Source organism: Carcharhinus amblyrhynchos, chromosome 4 (assembly GCF_965287045.1).
Source record: "Carcharhinus amblyrhynchos chromosome 4, sCarAmb.v2.hapA, whole genome shotgun sequence".
NCBI lineage: Eukaryota > Metazoa > Chordata > Chondrichthyes > Carcharhiniformes > Carcharhinidae > Carcharhinus > Carcharhinus amblyrhynchos.
This window is the reverse complement of record NC_137327.1, coordinates 1238235-1254933: the sequence shown is the minus strand read 5'-3', so window position 1 is coordinate 1254933 and position 16699 is coordinate 1238235. Positions and strand designations below refer to the sequence as shown.

The following is a 16699-nucleotide window of genomic DNA, read 5'->3' as shown; positions in this document are numbered from 1 at the left end:
CCACCTCCCCTCTCACTCCCACCCCGAAACCCACCTCCCCTCTCACTCCCACTCCGAAACCCACCTCCCCTCTCACTCCCACTCCGAAACCCACCTCCCCTCTCACTCCCACTCCGAAACCCACCTCCCCTCTCACTCCCACTCCGAAACCCACCTCCCCTCTCACTCCCACTCCGAAAGCCACCTCCCCTCTCACTCCCACTCCGAAACCCACCTCCCCTCTCACTCCCACTCCGAAACCCACCTCCCCTCTCACTCCCACTCCGAAACCCACCTCCCCTCTCACTCCCGCCCCGAAACCCACCTCCCCTCTCATTCCCACTCCGAAACCCACCTCCCCTCTCATTCCCACTCCGAAACCCACCTCCCCTCTCACTCCCGCCCCGAAACCCACCTCCCCTCTCACTCCTGCTCTGAAACCTGCCCCTCCAGCTCCTGCTCTGAAACCTGCCCCTCCAGTTCCTGCTCTGAAACCTGCCCCTCCAGCTCCTGCTCTGAAACCTGCCCCTCCAGTTCCTGCTCTGAAACCTGCCCCTCCAGCTCCTGCTCTGAAACCTGCCCCTCCAGTTCCTGCTCTGAAACCTGCCCCTCCAGTTCCTGCTCTGAAACCTGCCCCTCCAGTTCCTGCTCCGAAACCTGCCCCTCCAGCTCCTGCTCTGAAACCTGCCCCTCCAGCTCCTGCTCTGAAACCTGCCCGTCCAGTTCCTGCTCTGAAACCTGCCCCTCCAGTTCCTGCTCTGAAACCTGCCCCTCCAGCTCCTGCTCTGAAACCTGCCCCTCCAGCTCCTGCTCTGAAACCTGCCCCTCCAGCTCCTGCTCCGTAACCTGCCCCTCCAGCTCCTGCTCTGAAACCTGCCCCTCTCACTCCTGCTCTGAAACCTGCCCCTCCAGCTCCTGCTCCGAAACCTGCCCCTCCAGTTCCTGCTCCGAAACCTGCCCGTCCAGTTCCTGCTCTGAAACCTGCCCCTCTAGCTCCTGCTCCGAAACCTGCCCCTCCAGTTCCTGCTCTGAAACCTGCCCCACCAGCTCCTGCTCCGAAACCTGCCCCTCCAGCTCCTGCTCTGAAACCTGCCCCTCCAGTTCCTGCTCTGAAACCTGCCCCTCCAGCTCCTGCTCCGAAACCTGCCCCTCCAGTTCCTGCTCCGAAACCTGCCCGTCCAGTTCCTGCTCTGAAACCTGCCCCTCCAGCTCCTGCTCCGAAACCTGCCCCTCCAGTTCCTGCTCCGAAACCTGCCCGTCCAGTTCCTGCTCTTCAACCTGCCCCTCCAGCTCCTGCTCTGAAACCTGCCCCTCTCACTCCTGCTCTGAAACCTGCCCCTCCAGCTCCTGCTCTGAAACCTGCCCCTCCAGCTCCTGCTCTGAAACCTGCCCCTCTCACTCCTGCTCTGAAACCTGCCCCTCCAGCTCCTGCTCTGAAACCTGCCCCTCCAGCTCCTGCTCTGAAACCTGCCCCTCCAGTTCCTGCTCTGAAACCTGCCCCTCCAGTTCCTGCTCTGAAACCTGCCCGTCCAGTTCCTGCTCTTCAACCTGCCCCTCCAGCTCCTGCTCTGAAACCTGCCCCTCCAGCTCCTGCTCTGAAACCTGCCCCTCCAGTTCCTGCTCTGAAACCTCCCCCTCCAGTTCCTGCTCTGAAACCTGCCCCTCCAGTTCCTGCTCTGAAACCTGCCCCTCCAGCTCCTGCTCCGAAACCTGCCCCTCCAGCTCCTGCTCCGAAACCTGCCCCTCCAGTTCCTGCTCTGAAACCTGCCCCTCCAGTTCCTGCTCTGAAACCTGCCCCTCCAGTTCCTGCTCTGAAAGCTGCCCCTCCAGTTCCTGCTCCGAAACCTGCCCCTCCAGTTCCTGCTCTGAAACCTGCCCCTCTCACTCCTGCTCTGAAACCTGCCCCTCTCACTCCTGCTCTGAAACCTGCCCCTCCAGTTCCTGCTCCGAAACCTGCCCCTCCAGCTCCTGCTCTGAAACCTGCCCCTCCAGTTCCTGCTCTGAAACCTGCCCCTCCAGCTCCTGCTCCGAAACCTGCCCCTCCAGTTCCTGCTCCGAAACCTGCCCGTCCAGTTCCTGCTCTGAAACCTGCCCCTCCAGCTCCTGCTCCGAAACCTGCCCCTCCAGTTCCTGCTCCGAAACCTGCCCGTCCAGTTCCTGCTCTTCAACCTGCCCCTCCAGCTCCTGCTCTGAAACCTGCCCCTCTCACTCCTGCTCTGAAACCTGCCCCTCCAGCTCCTGCTCTGAAACCTGCCCCTCCAGCTCCTGCTCTGAAACCTGCCCCTCTCACTCCTGCTCTGAAACCTGCCCCTCCAGCTCCTGCTCTGAAACCTGCCCCTCCAGCTCCTGCTCTGAAACCTGCCCCTCCAGTTCCTGCTCTGAAACCTGCCCCTCCAGTTCCTGCTCTGAAACCTGCCCGTCCAGTTCCTGCTCTTCAACCTGCCCCTCCAGCTCCTGCTCTGAAACCTGCCCCTCCAGCTCCTGCTCTGAAACCTGCCCCTCCAGTTCCTGCTCTGAAACCTCCCCCTCCAGTTCCTGCTCTGAAACCTGCCCCTCCAGTTCCTGCTCTGAAACCTGCCCCTCCAGTTCCTGCTCCGAAACCTGCCCCTCCAGCTCCTGCTCCGAAACCTGCCCCTCCAGTTCCTGCTCTGAAACCTGCCCCTCCAGTTCCTGCTCTGAAACCTGCCCCTCCAGTTCCTGCTCTGAAAGCTGCCCCTCCAGTTCCTGCTCCGAAACCTGCCCCTCCAGTTCCTGCTCTGAAACCTGCCCCTCTCACTCCTGCTCTGAAACCTGCCCCTCTCACTCCTGCTCTGAAACCTGCCCCTCCAGTTCCTGCTCCGAAACCTGCCCCTCCAGCTCCTGCTCTGAAACCTGCCCCTCCAGTTCCTGCTCCGAAATCTGCCCCTCCAGTTCCTGCTCCGAAACCTGCCCCTCCAGTTCCTGCTCCGAAACCTGCCCCTCCAGTTCCTGCTCCGAAACCTGCCCCTCCAGTTCCTGCTCCGAAACCTGCCCGTCCAGTTCCTGCTCTGAAACCTGCCCCTCCAGTTCCTGCTCTGAAACCTGCCCCTCCAGTTCCTGCTCTGAAACCTGCCCCTCCAGCTCCTGCTCTGAAACCTGCCCCTCCAGTTCCTGCTCTGAAACCTGCCCCTCCAGCTCCTGCTCCGAAACCTGCCCCTCCAGCTCCTGCTCTGAAACCTGCCCCTCCAGTTCCTGCTCTGAAACCTCCCCCTCCAGTTCCTGCTCTGAAACCTGCCCCTCCAGTTCCTGCTCTGAAACCTGCCCCTCCAGCTCCTGCTCCGAAACCTGCCCCTCCAGCTCCTGCTCCGAAACCTGCCCCTCCAGCTCCTGCTCCGAAACCTGCCCCTCCAGTTCCTGCTCCGAAACCTGCCCGTCCAGTTCCTGCTCTGAAACCTGCCCCTCCAGTTCCTGCTCTGAAACCTGCCCCTCCAGCTCCTGCTCCGTAACCTGCCCCTCCAGCTCCTGCTCTGAAACCTGCCCCTCTCACTCCTGCTCTGAAACCTGCCCCTCCAGTTCCTGCTCTGAAACCTGCCCCTCCAGCTCCTGCTCCGAAACCTGCCCCTCCAGCTCCTGCTCCGAAACCTGCCCCTCCAGTTCCTGCTCTGAAACCTGCCCCTCCAGCTCCTGCTCCGAAACCTGCCCCTCCAGCTCCTGCTCTGAAACCTGCCCCTCCAGCTCCTGCTCCGAAACCTGCCCCTCCAGCTCCTGCTCTGAAACCTGCCCCTCCAGTTCCTGCTCCGAAACCTGCCCCTCCAGTTCCTGCTCTGAAACCTGCCCCTCCAGCTCCTGCTCCGAAACCTGCCCCTCCAGCTCCTGCTCCGAAACCTGCCCCTCCAGCTCCTGCTCTGAAACCTGCCCCTCCAGCTCCTGCTCTCCCAGTCTTTCTGCTGTCACTTGAACACTGATATGGAAATGTGAATTTAATGCTGTTTCCAGGTCGGGAGCAGCCAACCTCAGACTGGACAAACAACTTCATGGCAACTCCAGGAACCACCCCCCGCAGAACCCTAGGAACTGCACCCCACCCCCAGCCCCCACCCCACAGAACCCCAGGAACTCCTGCCCCTCCCTTGGAGCCCCAGGACCCCTCCCCGCTTCCCCCCCCAACTCATCATCTCCTTCAACAGCTGTGTTATTCTGTCCAATAGTTCAAAAAATAATGAAGCATTGAATCTAGTGTAATTACAGTCACTCCCTCGCACTGTGGGACATTAACAAAGCCAATGGACCCTGCTGGACTCCAGTTTTCTGAGTGATTGATCACATTGTTGATGACTCTGATCTGACCATAATCACAGGATGAGTTAGAGGAACAAAGTATCTCACCTCCGAGGGAGGAGCAACTGAGGCCATTTGCCTGGTCCCACAGAGAGGGCGCCTCCTGTTGGATGAGCGCAGAGTAGCCCTGGCAATGGTGGATAAGTCTGCAGGCCCATCTGCCTCACCTTCCCGGCTCCAGGAGGCTGTGTGGGTGCGGGAGGCCTTAGAGAAAGGAAACACAGAAAAACAAATAAAGCGGCTGATCGTCAGCTCTCCCCAAGCTTCTGATTCCATGCACTCTGCCATATGCTCCCTGAACTCTGGTCCCTCTCCAATGTCCTATCTGTCTTCTGCTGTTCCAATTTGAAAACTAACCCTGGTTAGCCTTACCCAAGTTCCTGCAATGTTCTACCTGATAACTGCTCTGGGCCCAAGAACCACTGAGTGCCTCCTTTTCAAATCACAGTGGAACTTCTAAACACAGGAAACAGAAACCGAGCTTTACTCTGTATCCAACTAATGGAGAGTTGATGGCCTAGTTGCATTATCACAAGACAATTAAAATTAATTGAGAAACTCAGGCTAATGTCTTGGGGACTCGGGTTCAAAACCCGCCACAGCAGACGGTGCAATTTGAATTCAACAAAAAAATCTGGAATTCATAATCTGCTGATAATCATGAAATCATTGTCGATTGTGGGAAAAACCCATCTGGTTCAGCAATATCCTTTAGGGAAGGAAATCTGACGTCCTTATCTGGTCTGACCTGCATGTGACTCCAAAGCCACAGCAATGTGGTTGACTCTCAATTGCCGTCGGGCAACTAGGGATGGGCTATAAATGCTGGCAAACGAGTGACAACCATGTTCCCGAATGAATAAAAACACTGCTGTACCTGTCCTGGGAGTGTTTGATGGGGGGACAGTGTAGAGGGAGCTTTACTCTGTATCTAACCCCGTGCTGTACCTGTCCTGGGAGTGTTTGATGGGCATGATGTGGATGTGCCGGCGTTGGACTGGCGTAAACACAGTAAAAAGTCTGACAACACCAGGTTTTAGTCCAACCTATTTATTTGATAATATACTCACAAGCTTTCGGGTTAGCCCCTTCGTCAGGTGAATGGAGAGTTCTGGCCTCAGACAGAGCATATAAAGCATATAAGCACATAAAGTCTGTGCTTTATATGCTCTGTCTGAGGCCAGAACTCTGCATTCACCTGACGAAGGGGCTAACCCGAAAGCTTGTGAGTATATTATCAAATAAATAGGTTGGACTTAAACCTGGTGTTTGATGGGGACAGTGTAGAGGGAGCTTTACTCTGTATCTAATCCCGTGCTGTACCTGTCCTGGGAGTGTTTGATGGGGACAGTGTAGAGGGAGCTTTATTCTGTATCTAACCCCGTGCTGTACCTGTCCTGGGAGTGTTTGATGGGGACAGTGTAGAGGGAGCTTTATTCTGTATCTAACCCCGTGCTGTACCTGTCCTGGGAGTGTTTGATGGGGGACAGTGTAGAGGGAGCTTTACTCTGTATCTAATCCCGTGCTGTACCTGTCCTGGGAGTGTTTGATGGGGACAGTGTAGAGGGAGCTTTACGCTGTATCTAACCCCGTGCTGTACCTGTCCTGGGAGTGTTTGATGGGGACAGTGTAGAGGGAGCTTTATTCTGTATCTAACCCCGTGCTGTACCTGTCCTGGGAGTGTTTGATGGGGGACAGTGTAGAGGGAGCTTTACTCTGTATCTAATCCCGTGCTGTACCTGTCCTGGGAGTGTTTGATGGGGGACAGTGTAGAGGGAGCTTTACTCTGTATCTAACCCCGTGCTGTACCTGTCCTGGGAGTGTTTGTTGGGGACAGTGTAGAGGGAGCTTTACTCTGTATCTAACCCCGTGCTGTACCTGTCTTGGGGGTGTTTGATGGGGGACAGTGTAGAGGGAACTTTACTCTGTATCTAACCCCGTGCTGTACCTGTCCTGGGAGTGTTTGTTGGGGACAGTGTAGAGGGAGCTTTACTCTGTATCTAACCCCGTGCTGTACCTGTCTTGGGGGTGTTTGATGGGGGACAGTGTAGAGGGAACCATACTGGACCTGGGATTGGGGAATGAGCCCAGCCAGCTGATTGATGTTTCAGCAGTTCGGTAACAGTGACCACAATTCAGTAAGGTACTGATGGATAAAGATAAGTGTAGTTCTCAAGTTAAGGTGCTAAATTGGGGGAAGGCTAATTACAACAATATGAGGCAGGAACTGAAGAATGTAGATTGAGGGCAGATGTTTGAGGGCAAATCAACATCTGGCATGTGGGAGGCTTTCAAGTGTAAGTTGATAGTGATTCAGGACCAGCACATTCCTGTAAGGATGAAGGATAAGTATGGTAAGTTTTGGGACCTTTGGATAACGAGAGCTATTGTGAGCCTAGTCAAAGAGAAAAAGGAAGCATTTGTCAAAACTAGGAGGCTGGGAACACACAAAGCAAGTATGAATACAAGGAAAGTAGGAAGAAACTTAAGTAAGGAGTAAGGAGGGCTAAAAGAGGTCACGAAAATCATTGGCCAGCAGGATTAAGGAAAATCCCAAGGCTTTATTTACATATATAAAGAGCAAGAGAGTAGCCAGGGAGAGGGTTGGCCCACTCAAGGACAAGGGAGGAAATCTACGTGTGGAGCCAGAGGAAATGGACGTGGTATTAAATGAGTACTTTGCGTCAGTATTCAGCAAAGGACTTGGTGAATGATGAGCCTGGGAAAGGGTGTGTAGATAATTTGAGTTATGTTGAGATCGAAAAGAAGGAGGTATTGGGGTTCCTGAGAAACATTAAAGGTAGACAAGTCTCCAGGTCCTGATGGGATATACCCCAGAATAATGAGAGAGGCAAGGGAGGAAATTGCTGGGACCTTGAGCGAAATCTTTGTATCCTCACTGGCTGCAGGGAAGGTGATGATGTGGATGTGTTGGCGTTGGACTGGGGTAAACACAGTAAAAAGTCTGACAACACCAGGTTTTAGTCCAACCGATTTATTTGATAGTAAATTCACTAGCTTTCGAGGGGACTCCCTCTTCGTCAGGTGAATGGAGAGTTCTGGCCTCAGACAGAGCATATAAAGCACAGACAGTTTAGAGATTACTGATTAGAATGCGAATCTTTACACCTAACCTGCTGTTCAAGTCCTAAAGTGGCTGACAATGTGTGTGGAAGGAGCACTGATCATAGGTTAAAGAGATGTGTATTGTCTCCAGACAGCACAGTGAGTGAGGTTTTGCAAACCCAGGCAAGTCACACACGAGGACGGGCTCAACAGGGATCTTGGGTTCATGTCACACTATCTGTAACCCCCGTGACTTGTAATTTTCTGACCATGCCTGTAATTTTCTTTGTTCTTTACTAAATTCTCATCCAAATCATTAATACAAATGACAAATAACAGTGGACCCAGCACCAATTCCTAAGGCACACCGCTGGTCACAGGCCTCCAAATTGAAAAATAACCCTCTATAACCACACTCTGGCTTCTGTTATCAAGCCAATTTTGTGTCCATTTAGCTACCTTAGGCTGGATCCTGTGAGATTTAACCTTATGTAACAACCTACCATGTGCTATCTTGTCAAATGCCTTGCTAAAGTCCACACAGCCAACATCAACTGCATTTGCCTTCTTGGTTACTCCTTCAAAAAACTCAATCAAATTTATGAGACATGATTTTCCACTCACAAAGTGGGTGGCACAGTGGCACAGTGGTTAGTACTGCTGTCTCACAGTGCCAGGGACCTGGGTTCAATTCTGGCCTCAGGTCACTGTCTGTGGAGTTTGCACATTGTCCCCATGTTTGCGTGTGTTTTCTCCGGGTGCTCCGATTTCCTCCCATAGTCCAAAGATGTGTGGATTAGTTGATTGGCCATGCTAAATTGACCCTAGTTTCAGGGGATTAGCAGGGTAAATAAGTTATGGGGATAGAGTGTGGGTGGGATTGTGGTCGGTGCAGACTCAATGGGCTGAATGGCCTTCTTCTGCACTGTAGGGATTCTATGAGTTTCAGTCACAATGTCAAAGCCATGCTGAGTGTCCCTAATCAGTCCTTCCGTATCTAACTGCCTGTAGATCCTGTCTCTCAAAATACCTTCTAACAACTCACCCAATACAGATGTGAGCCTCATCAGCCTGCAATTCCCGTGCTTTTCCCAAGTGGATTATTACATTGAAATGAAATTAAAGGGCACAGAGAATCAATAAAGAAAGTAAAGGAAAATTTGCATCTAAAATGATTAAATTTGACTATTTACTTAATTGTTGGAACACAAAAATTAAGTGCAGCAGGTCTGGCAGCATATGTGGAGAGAGAAACAGAGTTAATTATTCATATTGAATATGACCCTTCTTCAGAAAGAAGTCATGTGGTTTTGAAACATTAATTCTATTCTCTCTCCACAGATACCGCCAGACCCGCTGGGCTTTTCAGTATTTTCTGTTTTTATTTCAGATTTCTAGCATCTGCACTGGTCCTCAGTGCTTCCTCTGCTGAAGTTAAAGTTGTGCCCTCACCTCACCAGAGTCCTCCTGTTTGCTGTTGGTGGTCCGAGCATTCTCAGAGGCCTGTTGCTTTGCCTCAGTCAGTGCACGTTCCATCTTCGCTCGTTCAGCCCTGATCATCTCATGGGCTTTGTGTTCTGCCTCCAAAACTGCTTTCTTTAGCTCCATCATAGCCTGTCGCTTCACCTCATTCACTGCTTCTTCTGGGAGCGAGGGCGAAGAAAAGAAGATATGAAAATGAATCTGCAACTGTACTAAGGTTTGTGTTTAGAGACTCACACAGCGTGGCTGTATTCCAGGCAGGATCTGTAACATTCTCAGCATGAAATCCAGCAACAGAATGTCAATGCCAGCAGGTAATCGAGCTGGTAGTTCGTGGTGTCGTTGGAGTTTAAAAGGCTGAGGGGGGATCTTATAGAGACATATAAGATAATGAAGGGGCTAGATAGGGTAGAGGTAAAGAGTTTCTTTCCACTGAGAAAGGAAACAAGAACTAGAGGACACAGCCTCAAAATAAGTGGGGGGCAGTTTAGAACAGAGTTGAGGAGTAACTTCTTCTCTCAGGGGGTGGTGAATCTCTGGAATTCTCTGCCCGTTGAAGTGGTGGAGGCTACCTCGCTGAATATATTTAATTCACGGGTAGATAGACAAGGGAATTAAGGGTTATGGGGAACAGGCGGGAAAGTGGAACTGATCCACTTCAGATCAGCCATGATCTTATTGAATGGCGGGGCAGGCTCGAAGGGCCAGATGGCCTACTCCTGCTCCTATTTCTTATGTTCTTTTGTGTCATGGTAATGTCACTGGACAAGTCAACAAGGGACCCAGACATGGGTTCAAATCCCACTACAGCAGCTGATGGAATTTAAATTCAATTAATAAATCTGGAATTGAACAATACTCATGGATAAGGACAAGAGTGGCCCTCCGGGTGAGGGTGCTTAATTGAGCGAGGGCCAATTGGATCCAAATTAGGAGGAACTGGGGAACGTGGATTGGAGCTCCTATTTGAGGGCAAATCCACATCTGGTATGTGGGAGACTTTTAAAGGCCAGTTGTTTGAAGTGTAGGACAGGCATGTCCCGACAAACATGAAGGATAGAAATGGCAGGATTCGGGAAACATGGACAACAAGACAAATTGTAAGCTGAGTCAGAAGGAAAAAAGGAAGCATATGATAGGTCTAGGCATCTAAAAACTGGCAAAGCCCTTGAGTAAGAGTTTCACAACACCAGGTTAAAGTCCACTAGCTTTCGGAGTTTGTCCCTTCGTCAGGTGAGTGGGGAGTTCTGATCACAAACAGGGCATATAAAGACACACACAGTTTACAGAATACTGATTAGAATGCGAGTCTTTGCAGCTAATCAAGTCTTCAAGGTGCAGACAATGTGAGTGGAAATAACATTAAACACAGGTTAAAGAGATGTGTATTGTCTCCAGACAGGACAGTAAGTGAGATGTTGCAAGCCCAGGCAAGTCATGGGGATTACAAATAATGTGACATGAACCTAGACCCCAGTTGAGGCCGTCCTCATGTGTGCGGAACTTGGCTATCAGTTTCTGCTCAGTGACTCTGCGCTGTCGTGTGTCGTGAAGGCTGCTTTGGAGAATGTTTACCCGAAGGCGAAGGGGCAAACCCCGAAAGCTTGCGAGTTTACTATCAAATAAATTGGTTGGACTTAAACCTTGTGTTGTCAGACTTCTTACTGTGTTTACCCCAGTCCAATGCCAGCATCTCCACATCAAGGTCCCACATGGCAGACTGGTACAAAAACTAAAATCACATGGGATTCAGGGTGGGCTGGGTAGATGGATACAGAGTTGGCTTGGTTATAGAAATGATGATGTGGAGATGCAAGACAGAGTGGAAGGGTGTTTTTCAGAATGGAGACCTGTAGCTAATGGTGTTTGACAGGGATCAGTGCTGGGACCTCTGTTGTTTGTAGTATATATAAATGATTTGGAGGAAAATGTGGTTGGTCTGATTAGTAAGTTTGCGGATGATACGAAGATTGGTGGAGTTGCTGATAGTGCCAGCAATTGTTAGAGGATACAACAGGACATAGATAGACTGAGACTTGGGCACAGAAATGGCAGGTGGAGTTTAATCTGGACAAATGCGGAGTGATGCATTTTGGAGGATCAAATTTAGGTGTGAATTATGGCAGAACCCTTAGGAATATTAACATACAGAGGGATTTGAGCATGTAAGTTCACAGTTCCCTATAAGTGGCAACACAGGTGGCCAAAGGGATTAGGAAGGCATGTGGTATGCTTATCTTCATCAGCTGGGGTATTGAGTACAAGAGTTGGGAAATCATGTTGCAGCTATATAAAACCTTGTTTAAGAACATAAGAACATAAGAAATAGGAGCAGGAGTAGGCCATCTAGCCCTTCGAGCCTGCCCCGCCATTCAATAAGATCATGGCTGATCTGTCGTGGCTCAGTTCCACTTTCCTGCCCTCTCCCCATAACTCTTAATCCCCTCTCTTATCAAAAACCCATCAACCCGCTTCTTAAAAATATTTAGCGAGGCAGCCTCCACCAATTCAACGTTTGGAGCAGTGTGTGCAGTTCTGGTCACCACACTACCGGAAGGATGTGGAAGCTTTGTACAGAGTGCAAAGAAGGTTCACCCGGACGTTTGGTGGTCTCAAGGTTTTTGGCTACAAGAAGAGGTTGAATAAACTAGGATTGTTTTAATTGGAAAGACAGAGGCTGAGGGGAGACCTGATAGACGTTTACAAAACTATGAGAGACATAGATAGGATGAATAGTCAGAGGCTTTTTCCCAGGGTGGAAATTTCAATTACAAGGGGGCACAGGTTTAAGGTGGGGGAGGAAAGTTGAAGGGGGATGTGCAGGGGAAATTTTTCATGTAGAGAGTGGTGGGTGCCTGGAACGTGCTGCCGGAGAAGGTGGTGGAAGCAGAAACATTAGCAACATTTAAGAGGCATCTGGATTCAAATTTAATCTGCCACTGATCCTCCTGTTCCATCAGTCTGTCAAAGTCCTCTTGAAGTTAATCATTGTTCTCTTCAGTTCACAAGTAAGTGTGAAAACTAAAGATCAGTGCTACAAATAAAAACAAATATAACACCAATATAAGACTAACTGGCCTGTAATTATTTGGCATTTCTTTCTGTCTATTTTTAAACAATGGAACTGTGTTTGAATTCCTGCAGCGCTCCGGTAGCTCTCCTGTATCTAATGAGGATTGGAAAATCATCCTCAGAGCATCTGCTATCTCCTCTCCAACCTCCTTCAGCAGCCTCGGAAATAGTCCATTGACCCTGGTGATTTCGCAACTTTCAAAGATTCCAAGCCTTTGAGTACTTCCTCTCTCTTTAAGATTATCCTGTCCAATATCTCAGCGTTCCTCCTGGAATACTAAATCTGCATCATCCTTTTGTAAACATGGAGACAAAATATTCATTTAAAACCCTTCCCATAGCCTCTGCATCTACACACAAGTTCCCTTCTTTATCTCTCTTAGGTACTACTTTTTCCTTAATTAACCTTTTACCATTTATATATTGGTAAAATATCTTTGGTTTTCTTTATTTGCTTTTTTTTTATGCCCTCTCTTTGACTTTCTTATTTCCTTTTTTACTTCTGCTTCAGTAAAGCCTGATGTAAAGTACTCAGTACCTGAGCCATGTCCTGATGCCGTTATAAATCCCCATTTTGGTCACCCTGCCTCTTACCATCCTTGTATTATTTACATGCCGGTGGAAGACGCTTCATGCTGGCTGCCAGTCTTTTCTCATATCCACTGACTACACCTCAGGAAGTATTTCTTTGGCTGTGAAGCATTCTTTGACATTCTGAGGTCAACAAAAGCATTATAAAATTAGAAGTCTTTACTTCTTTCTTTCGATTTCATTCAGTTCCTCTCTGAGCAGCCTGGCCAGGGCAGAGAGGTCCATTCACTGATCAGCAGCAACAATATAGCTCCCTGTATGTAGAGGGCACTCGATGGGGAATAGTGGGTCAGAGGGAAACTGGGGTCAGTTAGAAATGAACAACATAGCAACCTACCAGCTTTCTTCCAGATCTCCTCCTGTGTGTAACCCTGTCTATGCAGTATCTCTCCTGGTATTTCTGAAAACACAAAACACAAACCCAAAAGTGGGAGTTTCACATAAACCATTTCCAGTACCACCTACTTATGGACTGCATTCAACAGAACTCTTCAAGGCTTCTTCGACAGCACCTATCACACCTGTGACCTCTACCATCTAGAATAACAAAAACAGAAGATACATGGTTCTCCAAGTCATACATCATCCTAACTCAGAAATGTATTGCTGTGTTAGGTCAACATCCTGCACTCCCTCTCTAACAGCACTGTGAGTGTCTGAACACCATCTTCTTAAGGGCGATTAGGGATGGGCACTCACATTCCATGAAGATATAAACATTTTAAATGGGACAGCTCACGTTCCTGGGTCAGGGTTAAGCTGGTCCTACTCTGGGTGACCTGAGGTCCAGGTCCATCCATGAATCACAATGGAATATTCCACATTCTCATTCAACGTGTAAATTGAGGTCTTCGCCCAAGGAGTGAAGGATATAAAATATTCCTCCCAGTTTTTGGCGGCCAATCTTTGGGCAGAGGTAGGGCATCGTGACAATGTAATTGAAAGTACATAACACAGGGACAAGAGTAGTCCATTCAGCCCTTTGTGCTTGTTCTGTCAATAAAATTGATCAAAGCAGAGGGAGAGAGCAGCTTGAATGAGATGGGGACGGATGAATCAGTAAGTGAGGCTGAGGGAGGGATTGGGAAGAGGAAGTTCAGAATGTTAAGATTAGGGTTCATGACAGTAATGTGAAAACACTGGACTCCACTCCCTAGTCAGCTGGATCAGTTACAACTCAGGACATTTTTTCAATTTCCTCCCCAGGACTCAAAAACACACCACTTCTCGCTGAAATAGAAACATAGAAACTCGAAGCAGGAGGAGGCCATTCAGCCCTTCCAGCCCGCTCTGTCATTCATTTTGATCATGGCTGATCATCAAATTCAATATCCTGACACCTCCCCCCCCCCCCCCCCCCCATATCCCTTGATCCCTTTAGCCCCAAAAGTTATATCTGATTTATTCTTGAAATCACAGACCATTTTGGCCTCAACTCCTTCCTGTGGTAATGAATTCCACACATTCACCACCCTCTGGGTGAAGAAATTTCTCCTCACCTCAGGTCTTAAAGGTCTACTCCTTATCCTCAAACCATGACCCATAGTTCTGGACTCCCTCACCATTGGGAACATTCTTTCTGAATCTATCTTGTCTAACATTCTGTTAGAATTTTATAAGTTTCTATGAGATCCCCCCTCACTCTGAACTCCAGTGAATATAATCCTAACTGATTTAATCTCTCCTCATATGACAGACCTGCCATCCCAGGAATCAGCCTGGTAAACCTTTGCTGGGACTCCCTCTATAGCAAGGACATCCTTCCTTAGATAAGGACATCAAAACTGCACACAATACTCCAGGTGTGGCCTCACCAATGTCCTATACAATTGCAGCAAAATATCCTTATCCCTAAACTCCAATCCTCTTGCTATGAAGGCCAACATACCATTTGCCTCCTTTACTGCCTGCTGTATCTGCGTGCTTACTTTCAGCAACAGATGCACAAAGACTCCAAGATCTTGTTGAGTATCCGCCTCTCTCAATTTACACCATTCAAGAAATAATCTGCCTTCCTATTATTGCTACCAAAGTGAATAACCTCACATTTATCCACATTATACAGCATCTGCCATGCATATGCCCACACACTCAGCCTGTCCAAATCACGCTGAAGTATCTCTGCATCCTCCTCACAGCTCACCCTCTCGCCAAATTCATATCATCTGCAAATCTGGAGATAATACATTCAGTTCCCTCTTCCAAATCATAAATATATAATGTGAACAGTTGGGATCCTAGCACAGATCCCAGTGGAACCCCACTAGTCACTGATAGCCAATCAGAAAATTACCCACTTATGCCTACACTTTGCTTCCTATCTGCTAACCAGCTTTCTATTCATCTCAAGGCATAACTTGCAATGCCATGTGAGCAACAGGAGCCACAGAAACTGATTCTCACTGAGATACAGGATCCACACGTACTGATTCTCATTGAGATACAGGGTCCACAGGTACTGATTCTCACTGAGATACAGGGTCCACAGGTACTGATTCTCACTGAGAGACAGGGTCCACAGGTACTGATTCTCATTGAGATACAGGGTCCACAGGTACTGATTCTCACTGAGATACAGGGTCCACAGGTACTGATTCTCATTGAGAGACAGGGTCCACAGGTACTGATTCTCACTGAGAGACAGGGTCCACAGGTACTGATTCTCATTGAGATACAGGATCCACAGGTACTGATTCTCACTGAGAGACAGGATCCACAGGTACTGATTCTCACTGAGATACAGGATCCACAGGTACTGATTCTCACTGAGAGACAGGATCCACAGGTACTGATTCTCACTGAGAGACAGGATCCACAGGTACTGATTCTCACTGAGAGACAGGATCCACAGGTACTGATTCTCACTGAGATACAGGATCCACAGGTACTGATTCTCACTGAGAGACAGGATCCACAGGTACTGATTCTCATTGAGATACAGGATCCACAGGTACTGATTCTCACTGAGAGACAGGATCCACAGGTACTGATTCTCACTGAGATACAGGATCCACAGGTACTGATTCTCACTGAGAGACAGGATCCACAGGTACTGATTCTCATTGAGATACAGGATCCACAGGTACTGATTCTCACTGAGATACAGGATCCACAGGTACTGATTCTCACTGAGATACAGGATCCACAGGTACTGATTCTCACTGAGATACAGGGTCCACAGGTACTGATTCTCACTGAGAGACAGGGTCCACAGGTATTGATTCTCATTGGGAGACAGGGTCCACAGGTACTGATTCTCACTGAGATACAGGGTCCACAGGTACTGATTCTCATTGAGATACAGGGTCCACAGGTACTGATTCTCACTGAGATACAGGGTCCACAGGTACTGATTCTCATTGAGAGATAGGGTCCACAAGTACTGATTCTCACTGAGATACAGGATCCACAGGTACTGATTCTCACTGAGAGACAGGGTCCACAGGTACTGATTCTCACTGAAATACAGGATCCACAGGTACTGATTCTCACTGAGATACAGGGTCCACAGGTACTGATTCTCATTGAGATACAGGGTCCACAGGTACTGATTCTCACTGAAATACAGGATCCACAGGTACTGATTCTCACTGAGATACAGGGTCCACAGGTACTGATTCTCACTGAGATACAGGGTCCACAGGTACTGATTCTCATTGAGAGATAGGGTCCACAGGTACTGATTCTCATTGAGAGACAGGGTCCACAGGTACTGATTCTCACTGAGATACAGGATCCACAGGTACTGATTCTCACTGAGAGACAGGGTCCACAGGTACTGATTCTCACTGAGATACAGGGTCCACAGGTACTGATTCTCACTGAGATATAGGATCCACAGGTACTGATTCTCATTGAGAGACAGGGTCCACAGGTACTGATTCTCACTGAGAGACAGGGTCCACAGGTACTGATTCTCACTGAGAGACAGGGTCCACAGGTACTGATTCTCACTGAGAGACAGGGTCCACAGGTACTGATTCTCACTGAGAGACAGGATCCACAGGTACTGATTCTCACTGAGAGACAGGATCCACAGGTACTGATTCTCACTGAGAGACAGGGTCCACAGGTACTGATTCTCACTGAGAGACAGGATCCACAGGTACTGATTCTCACTGAGATACAGGGTCCACAGGTACTGATTCTCACTGAGATACAGGATCCACAGGTACTGATTCTCACTGAGAGACAGGATCCACAGGTACTGATT

General features: G+C 49.2%; 1 protein-coding gene across 15 annotated transcripts in view; it reads right to left on the bottom strand.

Moving 5' to 3' along the window:
- Nucleotides 1-16699, bottom strand: part of cbfa2t3 (CBFA2/RUNX1 partner transcriptional co-repressor 3) — a 147656-nt gene that overhangs the window by 2746 nt on the left and 128211 nt on the right. For 14 of the 15 annotated variants that reach the window (XM_080186618.1, XM_080186620.1, XM_080186617.1 and 11 more), the window contains 3 exons: nucleotides 12824-12886; nucleotides 8794-8984; nucleotides 4324-4479 (listed from right to left, as the gene is read on the bottom strand). In XM_080186618.1, coding sequence (XP_080042744.1) covers nucleotides 4324-4479; nucleotides 8794-8984; nucleotides 12824-12886 — 410 coding nt within the window. The remainder of the gene's footprint in view (nucleotides 1-4323; nucleotides 4480-8793; nucleotides 8985-12823; nucleotides 12887-16699) is intronic. The other variant, XM_080186627.1, reaches the window with a different exon arrangement.